The sequence below is a fragment of the Lithobates pipiens genome, unplaced genomic scaffold (genome assembly GCF_037356315.1).
Source record: "Lithobates pipiens isolate NorthernLeopardFrog02 unplaced genomic scaffold, aLitPip1_a1.2 Scaffold_13, whole genome shotgun sequence".
NCBI classification, from domain to species: Eukaryota; Metazoa; Chordata; class Amphibia; order Anura; family Ranidae; genus Lithobates; species Lithobates pipiens.
This window is the reverse complement of record NW_027507718.1, coordinates 421,799,947-421,811,973: the sequence shown is the minus strand read 5'-3', so window position 1 is coordinate 421,811,973 and position 12,027 is coordinate 421,799,947. Positions and strand designations below refer to the sequence as shown.

At 46.2% G+C, this 12,027-nt stretch overlaps 1 protein-coding gene across 6 annotated transcripts in view; it reads right to left on the bottom strand.

The window, feature by feature from the left end:
• The window catches only part of PDS5A (PDS5 cohesin associated factor A), a 197,609-nt gene that overhangs the window by 14,950 nt on the left and 170,632 nt on the right, over window positions 1–12,027 (bottom strand). For all 6 annotated transcript variants that reach the window (XM_077477616.1, XM_077477618.1, XM_077477613.1 and 3 more), the window contains 2 exons: window positions 3,828–3,930; window positions 2,212–2,561 (listed from right to left, as the gene is read on the bottom strand). In XM_077477616.1, the coding sequence (XP_077333742.1) occupies window positions 2,212–2,561; window positions 3,828–3,930 (453 nt within the window). The remainder of the gene's footprint in view (window positions 1–2,211; window positions 2,562–3,827; window positions 3,931–12,027) is intronic.

The window sequence follows — 12,027 nt, the reverse complement described above, 5'->3', positions numbered from 1 at the left end:
GTACACTTTTTTCTTTTTTTAACAAGGACCTCAAACTCACAAAGTATTCACAAACTTAACCACCAGGCAGAGACTTGGCCGAGAAACACCAGAGGCTCTGGAAAGCACTTTAAGACCAACTTTTACCAGCCTAGGGTCTGCAAAGTATAACATGGAACTAAGTTACTGAAGGTCACCATCAGGCGAGCCCAACAGTGTACAGCAGAGTCAGAGTACAGTTCTCCAAAGCTAGGCTGCCATGCTGAGGCCAGCTCAAGCTGCTATGTAGTAAGAAATCTTAAAAAAAAAAAAAAAAAAAAAAAAAAGAAAAAATAAAAGTTATTGTCCTTGGAGGATAGTTGGACTAACAAAACTAAGGATGGTGTTAGCCGAAATGGTTATACTAAACTGGCCTACATTTTGCTTGCATCTAATGTGCCTGTATAACCCTAAGATGATGACTTCCTGTGTCCTTTAGTACAGAAGTCTCCAACATGTGGGCCGCGGTGCCTCTGCTGCCAGGCCGTGGAAGAGACAAGTAATGTCAGCGAAGTGGTGGTGAGGGAGAGATATGAGATCTCTCATTGCCCGCACCACTGCTCTGCCCTTACTTACAGGGCCGCGAAAGCTGCTCTACAAAGTGCAGTCATGACCCAGAAGAGAGAGAATGACGCCATCTCTCACTCTCCCCTCTCTTGCATGTGCCTGCATTTCACCTGCAGGTAGTTTACCCACACTGAGGAGAGGCTGACAGTTGTACCTGGCTTAAAATACTCTGCAATGCTGGGGGGAAGGAGCTTGATTTTACATGTAGATTAATGACAAACTGCTATTTTTTGGGAGGCAGTCAGGTAACTGCGGCAAGCCCCTTGATGCTAGCAGGCTGCGTGGCAAGTGACATCCCCATCTAGTGGCAAGTGACGTGGCGACACGCTCAAGGCTCCCACATTATGGCAAGTTGAACTATTTTATATTACAATGCAATGATAGAAATAATGTGTTTCAATCATCCTGACACCATACCAACCATGGCGCTGGGATGATTGAAGCACTAAACACCAGCCATTGCCCTGAAAATTGCTAGCGACCCCCCCCCCCCCCCCCCCAAATAAATGTGCTTTACCTCTGTCCAGCATAAACAGACCAAACATTCGATTGTTTTTTTAGTTACTGCACACTAGTCTGCTGTCCGCCAAACACAGAATAACAGATTTCTGACTGAATTGCCATATAGACTAAAATCTCAAGCAGAGAACAGTCTTGCTCTCAATCACATAAACCAAATCTATTGCAATCATCTTGCTAACACTTGCTAACACGGTCAAAACATGTGCTACAAACACGTTATTGCCCTTTTTCTTACATTGTGCAAAGCCATCTGATAAAAAGCCATGGCTAAAATTGTTTTATCTACAACTATCAGTTTATGTATGGTCATCCTAGGTGCAATTCTGTGAAATGTGCTTAATACAGTAAAACCTTGGATCGCAAGCATGCTTGCAATCCAAAGCACTTGTATATGAAAGCCAATTACCCCGTAAGAAATAATAGAAACGAAAATAATTCGGTCCACAACCATTTATTCACAAGTCCATGAGTTTATAGTCCATATAAAGAAATTATAGCAACGTGATAGGCTGTGTAACTATTAAATGTCCACCCACAAGCCTCCACAAGGGGATTAGAAGCAAAATCCAGCAGGAGCTGCAGAGAATAAAAGAGAGGAGAGGTGTAGCAATAGGATTACATTTAATGAAGGTACAACCTTTAGCAACTCACATGGTTGATTAAAAGAGGCACATATAAATATGCAAGCACCTGGGGTAAAGCTGTCTGCAATCGTGACTGGAAAGACTACCCTGCAGTAGAGTGATCTGAAGGGACGGAGGGACAGCGTGGAAGGGACGTCAATGGCCGTGAGCAGGATGGTCTCTGCGGATATCTTTACCCCAGATGCTTGCATACTTAAATGTGCCCGTTTTAATCAACCATGTGAGTTTCTAAATGACTTAAAATGTAACCATATTGCTACACTTAGGAGGCACCTCTCTTTTATACTCAGTTGTGACATGACACTACTTGTATATCAAGAAAATCGCTTGTATATCAAGTCAAAATGTATTAAAAAATGTTGCTAGTCTTGCAAAACGCTCTTAAAACCAAGTTACTCTCAAACCAAGGTTTTACTTTATACATATTACAATACTGCCAATTAAATATTTCACAGCTCACCTTTGCAAATCCATCTGCCTTTGTGCTGTCTTTTTGGCTGCTTGATCGTGTTTTGGTACTTTTGCGTTGCCCACCTCATTTCCTGCTGGGCTATCTTGATTGGCTGATGCTCTCTTGCGCCCTCTCCCTGATGGCTTGCTTGGGTCATCATTTTTCGCTGCGCTACCCTGAGATGCAGACTTTGGAGGTCTCCCCCTTCTAGGCTTTGGTGGAGGTGCCTGGTTTACATCATCTGGTTTCTTCTCTTCTGAATCCTTATGAATATTTTCTGCACCCGGTGATGGCGCTGACCTTTTTTTTCCTCGCTCTGAACCAAGGTTAGGTGTTGTAGACTGATCTGAATTTACCTCCTGAAAAGATGGGCTGCTAGTTAGAAAATCTGATACAAATCTTTCAAAAGTATAAAAATACAGTTTACAGATAAACTCCAGGTCACACACACAGATGAGGTTTTACCAGCCTGTGACAGGACAATGAAGGGGAAGCAAGAGATGAGGTCACCTTTCTGCTCTCCCTCCTGTCAGCACTGACAGTACACCGCAGAACATTTTGGTTGGCTTTTAGAACTGCCCTAACCTCTCTTCGTATGAGTGCTGCTGTACAGCAGAGGGTTTGAAAGTAAATGTAGGTATTTGCACCAATCACATTTAGGCCTCTTGCACACTGCAGCTGGAAAAAGCTCAGTACAGCAGGTTTAAAAAAAAAAAAAAAAAAATTTACTGAGCTAAAATGTAGCTTATTATTTACAATGTGCCTGTGCACACAGGCATGTGAACATGCGCCCGAGTATTCCTCAAAAAAAAAAAAAAAAGAAAAGGAAAATCTGCATTCCCTGCTAGTAAATCCACGCATTTGAGCACAAGTAGTGAATGGATTTTTCCTAGGAAGGTATTTATTGTGCTTGAAAATGCACATATGCGGTCAAATCCACGCATACATATGCGCTCAAAACACCTAAAATAACGGCCAAAAAAGCATAAGCTCAAACATCAGTACCATGTGCAAGAGGCCTTAAAAGTACATATTACCGTATTTATCGGCGTATAACACGCACTTTTTTTCCCTTAAAAGCAGGGGAAAATCGTGGGTGCGTGTTATACGCTGATCCCCAGAAATTCTGAGCCTCTGGGCGGCTTTCGGCTGCCTTTGGCCGTTCTCGGCGGCCGAAAGCTGCCAGGAATGGCCGAAAGCTGGCGAGAAGAGCTGAAGGCCCGCAGAGAACTACTGCACGCCACCGAGATACACATCTGGCTCTGTATCTTGGCGGCGGCATTTAAAAAAAATAAAAAACAAATAGCAAATAAAATGGACAAGGCTGGAATGGTAGACTGTAGCATGACCACTCAGAGTGACAGCGCTGAAAGCTAAAAAATGGTCTGGACAGGAAGGGGGTTTAAGTGCCCAGTAAGCAAGTGGTTAAACTGCATTTGTGTTGATGCCATTAGTATGATGTCAAAGGCCAACACCACATGCCCTTACAAAGCTGTAATTGCAATTCTAGGCTGCCTAGCAATGAAGTAGACAAAATATTAATGTTAGTCCTTTTTTTTTTTTTTTAGACATGAAGCACAACAGATATGTAAACATGAAAAAAGTCAAACAAATGATGAATTTACCTTTGTCTTAACAGAATCCACTTTAACTGGTGTTACAGAAATTCGGACTGGATTTTCTTCATTTTCACTGACCCCAGTTTCAGACACCTCAGAACTCTCAACCCTAAAGTTAAAAAGAGAGAGAAAAAAAAAGGGTATATGATACGAGGTTTGTAATCTTGAGTCTCAGGACTAACCTAGATATAGGGATGAAACGATCGATATTATCGATAATAATCGATACTGAAAATCGTTGTCAACGATTTTCCTTATCGATTAGTTGGTCCGCACCATGTGATCTGCGGAGCGGGCCGCGGCTTCGGCCTAGCTCCGGAGCTGGCGGCCATCTTGGTACACCTGGCGGCGGCGAGCTGCGTGCTGACGCCACCCCCAGCGCGGCGTTCAGCCTGTGTCAGCCCAAGTGAAGGAATTCTGGAGGAGTCACGCTGGATGCCTTGCATGCCCTCATTCAAAACTTCTTTTATGCGGGGGACGTGGCCTGACTTTGCATGGCGTAGGACGTGTATCTCCAGAGCTCTGCTGAGTAATCCTGTCTCCCACACTAATCCTGCGGCACCACAGCACAAATACTCACCCGAACGGGTCTGGAAGGCTTCCCTTCACTCCGGTGACCATGACTCCCTCGAAATCCCAGCGATCTGCGTCAGCGAGGCTATCACAATACCGCCGACATGTGAGTGAGGAGGGGGGGGAGGAAAATGGCGGCGCGGAGGAGACGGGAGGACCGCATGCAGCGGGAGACACAGACAGGCTTCTTGAGGCTATTACACTATGCCGCACATCCGTTACATCCCAAATTGAGGAAGTGCAAATGGACATCTCCTTAATACGGCAGGACTTTCAGAAGTTGCGTGACCGGGTAAGGGATACTGAGGCCCGTATTAGCAGTCTGGAGGACGCTCTCCCGCCATTGCAAAATGATACTGACCACATGCAGAAACAAATAGACTTAATGCTTGCTAAGCAGGACGAATTGGAAAATCGCATACGCAGATGCAACATCCGATTGATTGGTCTTCCAGAAGGAGCAGAAGGTAAAGACCCAACCACTTTTTTGGAACAATTGCTGATCAACACATATGGCCGAGAGTCTTTTTTTTGCCCCATGCTGGCGGTGGAGCGCGCGCATCGTATGCCAGGGAAAAAGGTAACATCCCTGTCGGCAATACTAAAGTGGCAATCTTTCCTGATTTTTCTGCGGAAATCCAGAAACGCCGACAGAGCTTTATGGAGGCCAAAAGATTATTACGTGCGCAACAAGTGAAATATTCTATGCTATTCCCAGCGCGCCTCAGAGTGGAGGCAGGAGACCGGGCACTCTTCTTTGAACAACCCAGGGAGGTCATAGCATGGCTGGAACGCAGAGCGACTCAGGATAGAGCTGTCTGAGAAACTGCGGGATGGGTGAGCTAAGCTCTTTTGCTTTCCCCCTGGTGTCCTGGAGCCATAGCATGTTACCCGATTTCCTTATACTGCTCCACCATCACTAGGATGCTGGCATCTGTGGCGTCCGGGACTTCTGGGCCCTTTATACTTTGAGGTCTGCTAGGCCTAGACAGAAGCTTTCCACTCCTGGGACAGACGGAGGAAGAATTCTCACGCCTGCTGGTGGTGTCAACGCTTATGGAAGTTTTTCCTTTTTTCTTGGTGTCCCCACTGAGGGACTTTCTACATACATACCTGTTTGTTTTATTTAAAAAAAAATCTCTCTCTTTTCTCCCGGAGCAAGGGGAAACATGTTAGTCCTACGGACTAATTGCATAGTGCAGCGAAAACCTGCTCTATTGTCTGCTGGGACTTCTTATTGCGATGAGGGGGTTGATCACTAGGACTGGACCACAACTGACACTTTTGCCTCTCTACTCGGGTCACCGATGTGTGCTGTTATGCAGGGTGGCCTATCTCATTTAGCCTTCTGGTACCGGTGGCTACAACTCTTTCAGATTTATTGTCATATGTTTTTTTTCTGATTTAATGAAACTGGTTTTCCCAGCCAGGCATTTTTGGTTTTTGAGGGAATATACCCGCACAAGTTGGGGCAGGTGCAGGGTAGGGCGGGGGGAGTGGGGTAGGTTGGTGTGGGTTTTCATGCAGAAGATTACTATAAATGAGTTGGAGTACATAATTGGACTATGTGTTGCTTTTACCGAATGTTTATTACAAATACCACCTATGCAGTCCCTAGCTGGGCTTGATCGAGAACTATTGTATTGGGGTGCGCTTACAGGGGAGCTGTTATGTGGAACGCTGGCTGTATTCATTACTGTATATGACTTTACATGGCATCTGTACGATTTCTTACCTTGAACGTGAGGGGCCTGCGTGATAAAATTAAGCGCGCAGCAGCCTTCACGTTCCTTAAGAAACAAAGGGTGATGGTGTTGGTTGAGACACATGTGGAGGGTGGAATGCAGATGGCCCTTAAGCGCCCTTGGATTGGGTGGGCATTTCATTCCACCTACACATCTCACTCGAGGGGGGTTTCGGTGCTTATAGCCAAGTCTGCCCACTTTGAGCTCTGCGAGGTTCTTACTGACCCGCAGGGCAGGTTTGTTTTTCTGCATGCTAAGCTGTATGGGGAACCCTACCTTATTATGGCCTTTTATATCCCCCCACCATTCACTATGGCGTTAGTTGTTGAGGGACTGTCCTATATGACCAGGCACCCTGCGGTTCCTGTAATCTGGTTGGGGGATTTCAACACTACGCTTAATCCTTCACTGGATGGCCTCAAGCCCCCCCGAGTTGATGGCGGGGCAAGCAAGAACCACTAGGCTCTCCAAGCTCCTAGCCACCATTCATCTCGTAGACACTTGGAGATACAAATTCCCTCAAAAGAAAGAATACTCATGCTTCTCACCCACCCATGGTTCTCTATCGCGCATTGACTTTATATTAATATCTCAACAACTTACTCCCAGACTCATGGAAGTACTGTTTTGCCCCAGACTGCTTTCGGACCACAGCCCATACTCTGTAGTGCTTGGAGTACCCCTAAATAGGCCCCCACGGATGTGGCGGTTAAATCCGTTCTGGCTGTCATTGTTACACGAGGATGACACTATAGAGGCAGAGTGGATAAGGTTCTTTGGGGAAAATGACCACACGGCCTTGGTTCCGGCCGTGTGGGACACATTTAAACTGCATGCTCGTTCGGTAATGACTACCCACATTAATAGACTTAAGGCTGACTCGGCGAATGCCTTTACTAAGGCTGTGGCGGATTTAAGCTCCATAGAACACACATACATAAACGATCCGTCTACGGCAAACGCGGACGCACTCAGACTACAGTCGAGGGTAGTTTCCCAAATACAACATGAAAAGGCTCGGCAGAAACTTATTTTTACTAAACAAAAATATTTTAAATCCGGGGAAAGAGCTGGAAAGCTGCTCACATATTTAGTGCATAAGGAAGATAGACCCCCGATTGTTATCTCTCTGCGTGGACAGGGAGATACGGTGATCACAGACCCTTCTGAGGCAACAGCTAGATTTCGGGACTTTTTCGTGGACTTATACACCACTACGGTATCCGACGACACTACCCCGATGGACAGATTCCTAGCCCAAGTTTCCCTCCCCCAAGTAACTGAGGATCAGGTGCAAGCTCTTGAGGCTCCCCTAACTACTGATGAAATAGTATGTGCCATTGCGGAATTTGCAAGATCCAAGTCACCGGGGTCAGATGGTCTTCCCATTGAATTTTATTCCCGTTACCAAGAATTACTGGCGCCAAAGCTTCTCGCCCTCTACGGGTGTCTTTTTGATACCCTGACACTACCGCCCTCTATGAGGGAAGCAACGATAGTTTTAATACCCAAACCAGGCAAAGACCCAGGTTTCCCAGAATCCTACCGCACAATCTCCCTATTGCAGGTAGATATTAAGATTTTAGCTAAGGCTGATCAAGCGGGATTCATGCCGGGTCGGAATACGTCGTTCAATCTACGCAGGCTATATATTAATCTACAGGCTACACATGAGGAAGTGGGTGAGCGGGTGGTGGTGTCGCTTGACACGGCCAAGGTATTCGACTCTGTGGAGTGGGGGTACCTTTGGAGGTGCCTGGAGGGTTACAGCTTTGGACCCAACTTTATTAGGTGGGTGAAGCTACTGTATCAACACCCAACAGCCAAGGTGGTGGCAAATGGATGGTCCTCCCAGGTGTTTGGCCTCAGTAGGGGTACCAGGCAGGGGTGCCCATTATCCCCACTACTTTATGCTCTGGCTGCAGAACTCTTGGCGGTGTCGATCCGTACAGACCCTGAGATCAGGGGACTGACGGTGGGTCATCTGACGGAAAAAAAATCAGTCAATATGCTGATGACACGCTGCTATACTTAGCGGACTCTGGTCCCATCCTCGCAAAAGCCTTGCGCATGATCGAGTGGTTTGGTAGCTTCTCCGGTCTTCGCATAAACTGGGAAAAAATCCCAAATCTTACCCATTGACAGTTTTCCACAGTCGGAATCTCAGGCCAGTCTGCCTCTTCAGCGGGTTGGAACTATTAAGTATCTGGGTGTATATGTCTCTAGGAATCCGGCAGATTATATAACGTTGAATATAGAACCTTTATTCTCCCTAGTTCGCAATAAAATTCAAGCCTGGTCTCGTCTCCCCCTTGGGGTTTGGGGGCGCATTAATTTGATTAAAATGGTTTTATTACCTAAACTACTGTATATGTTGTGGCACACCCCGGTATACTTGCCGCTAAAATATTTTAAATCCCTTGAAAGTCTTCTTAGGCCCTTTGTATGGGGGACTAATAGACACAAGCTTGCATGGCAGGCTCTGAAAAGCCCGACAGATATGGGTGGTATGGCCCTTCCAGATCTAAATCACTATTATGTTGCCTCACAACTGTCTCAACTCTTTCATGTGGACAAGACTGATAAACAACGCTTTCTTACCCTTCTCTGCCCCCCCTGGGCGCAAATTGCTGATGATCCGATAGCTGCTATTTCGACGGGAGTCGGGAGCTCTACACTAGGGCCAGGTAAACACTCCATGCTTTTTCACTACAGGAGAATTTGGGATCTAGCGTTAACTAAATTGAATGTAATGTCACCAAATAACTATACCCCACTTTGGCATAACAAACAATTACCAGAACTTCAAAAAATCCAGGGTGTTCAGTTATGGGTCTCAAGGGGAATATACTACATGCATCACCTGATTAACGATGGAACTGTTAAAACGTTCCAAACACTGCAGGAGGAATTTGGTGTTCCAGGCAATATGCTATTTCAGTACCTTCAGGTTCAGCACGCACTTAGGGCACAGTTTCCGCAGTCACCGCCACAGCCTGCTCCCAACCCTATTATTGCCATAGTGAAGGATACAGACTCCAAAAAGCTTATTTCATGCTTCTATGGTATGCTCGCGGCCCCCGTCTCGGCGAGACTAGCGTATGCTTTAAAGTCTCGCTGGGAGGGTGATGTAGGTGAGCTGACGGACGAGGAATGGGAGGAGACTCTGGAAACATGCAAGATGGTGTCCCCCAGGCTCCAAGATAGGCTCATCCCCCTTAGGACCGCCAAATATAATACAAATCAATCTGTGTTCTGCCCGATATGTACCCTTGAGACCGGGACGTTCTTCCACCTTATCTGGTCTTGCCCCAAACTCCAGGAACTTTGGAAACAAATAGTATCCTTTCTACACGACGTCATGGGTTCACCCTTGGCTCTCGACCCCAAACCATGTCTCCTAGGGATATTTCCCGAAGTACTGGATAAATTTACCAAAACTTTCCTACAGGAAACCTTGTTTTCTGCTAGAAAAGTGATAGCTAGACAGTGGATGAGACCCCTTCCACCCAAGGTGGAAGATTGGAAACGGGAAGTTAATCTAACACTCCCATATAAAAAATTCATATATAAAAATAGGGGATGCCCAGCTAAATCCAATAAAATCTGGGATAGGTGGTTGCAAGAGGCTGGCACGTGTAATTAGGAACTTTGGAGTACTGTTGAAATAGATGACATGTCTGTGATATAACTTTGCTCAGCTATGATACCTACTGTCTATTGCGATGAAGAAATATTTCTTTATGTACTGTTATGGCTATGACGCAGCACCTTTTGAATGTTCGGTGCTTTTTACTGTGACTGTAATCTCTGCAATACTGTTCAATAAACAACACATGTTTAACGTACAAAAAAAAAAACTTTTTATGCGTGTACCACTACGTTAATTATTACCTAATCTAACCTAATAACTAACTACTATCTATTAGATAGTAGTTAGTTATTATCTAATCCTATCCAAGCACAGCCACAGTTGATTTAAATAAAAGGTACAAAACTATCTCTCCGCCCCATAAAATGCAGCTTATTACAAGCATAAAAACATAGCATATGCACGTCTCCAGGTCCCTCTCAGATTTCCTCGTCCTTAATGTTGAGCCCCTATTTGATACTCTAAAATCCAAAACGCAGGTGTGGTCCCGTCTTCCCCTGGGGGTGATGGGCCGAATAAATTTAGTTAAGATGATACTCCTCCCCAAGCTTTTATACGTTTTCTGGCAGGCACCACTACGCATCCCTCCCCGTATATTTAAATCCCTAGAATCGATCCTCAACACGTTCGTCTGGGGCTCGTCCCGACACAAACTGCCATGGCGGGTTTTGAAATGCCCCCCAGACTCTGGCGGGACTGCCCTTCCGGACCTGTTCCTTTATTACCTTGCATCACATCTCTCCCACTTTTTTCACTTTCATCACACTGACAGGCCCCGATACACCGCCCTGGTATGTTCACAGGTACCTGGCCCGCTGACCCACCCTTTTCAACTTTTATTTTGTGGCCCCCCCCACCCCCTCACTTCAGGACACGGGCACTCTATGCTTTCGCACTACCGCAAGGTCTGGCACCTTGCCACACAGTTGAGCCAGGCCCCATCCCTCCACTCTCACACTCCCCTATGGGATAATCCTGATATGTCAGAACTTGCCCTCATCCCGGATTCTGGGCTGTGGGCAAGCAGGGGGGTCATCTATCTCCATCAGGTGGTGTCCAATGGGATGGTTAAATTGTTCCAGGCCCTTAAAGACGAATTTGATCTCCCCAATTATATGTTATTCCGTTATCTCCAGCTCAGACACACGCTCCACACCCAGTTCGCCAATCACGTTCCGAGACTTGGAACTCCGGTTTTGGTTGATACAGTATTGGGTCTGGAGCACGCACAGTTGATTTCACGGTTGTATACTTATCTGCTGACTCCCACTGCCTTGACTGTTGCCTCTCAGGTCCGTTCTCGGTGGGAGGGTGATCTTGGAGCAGTGTCGACCGAGGATTGGGACGAGGCTTTGGCGAACCACAAAATGGTGTCGCCTAGGCTCTCGGACCGCCTCACCCACCTATATGTCCTACACAGGTCCTACCTCACGCCCCATCGTATAGCCAAGTACAGGCCTGATTATGATCCCCGTTGTCCCCGCTGTACTTCTTCAGACGCCTCCTTCTATCACCTAATTTGGGCATGCCCGATCATACAGGGATACTGGGCACAAGTTGTCCAGTTTCTTCATGATCGCATGGGCTCCCCGCTGTCGTTATGCCCTAGACAATGCCTTCTGGGGCTCCTCTCTCTATCTGAAAGCGATAAATACCTTAACATCTTTCTACAAGAAACCTTATTTCAGGCCAGACTGCAGATAGCCAGAACATGGTTAAGGGGCAACCCCCCTACTCTACAACAATGGATAAGAGCGATTAATGCTACTCTCCCCCATAAGAAACTGCTATACTCTCATAGAGGGTGCCCCTATAAATTTAATAAAATTTGGGATGGGTGGCTGGAAGACCCAGCCACTTGTAGTGTCGAGGACTAGGTGCTCCTCTCTTGCTGCGTCAGCGGATCTCCCGTGGGGTCGATATCTCTCTCCTTCATGCCAACTTTTATTGTACAGTTACCTCATTGCCCCGTGTCTCATGTATTAATCTTGCAACTGCCCAAATGTTTTCAACCCTTGTATGTGAAATGCACTTTTTTGTGTTTGTGGCGCCTGTTGCGCCAGGCGATGCTGTTATTAACTTGTCTTTTATGCTCAATAAAGCCGCATTTTGAAGTGAAAAAAACATAGCATATCACTGACGATTTGCGCCAATAGGCATCCCAGGACTCCTCACGGCGGTCTGTTTGGAGGAACTTTGATCGGTGGTGAGCTTGGCGCAAATAATCAGTGATATG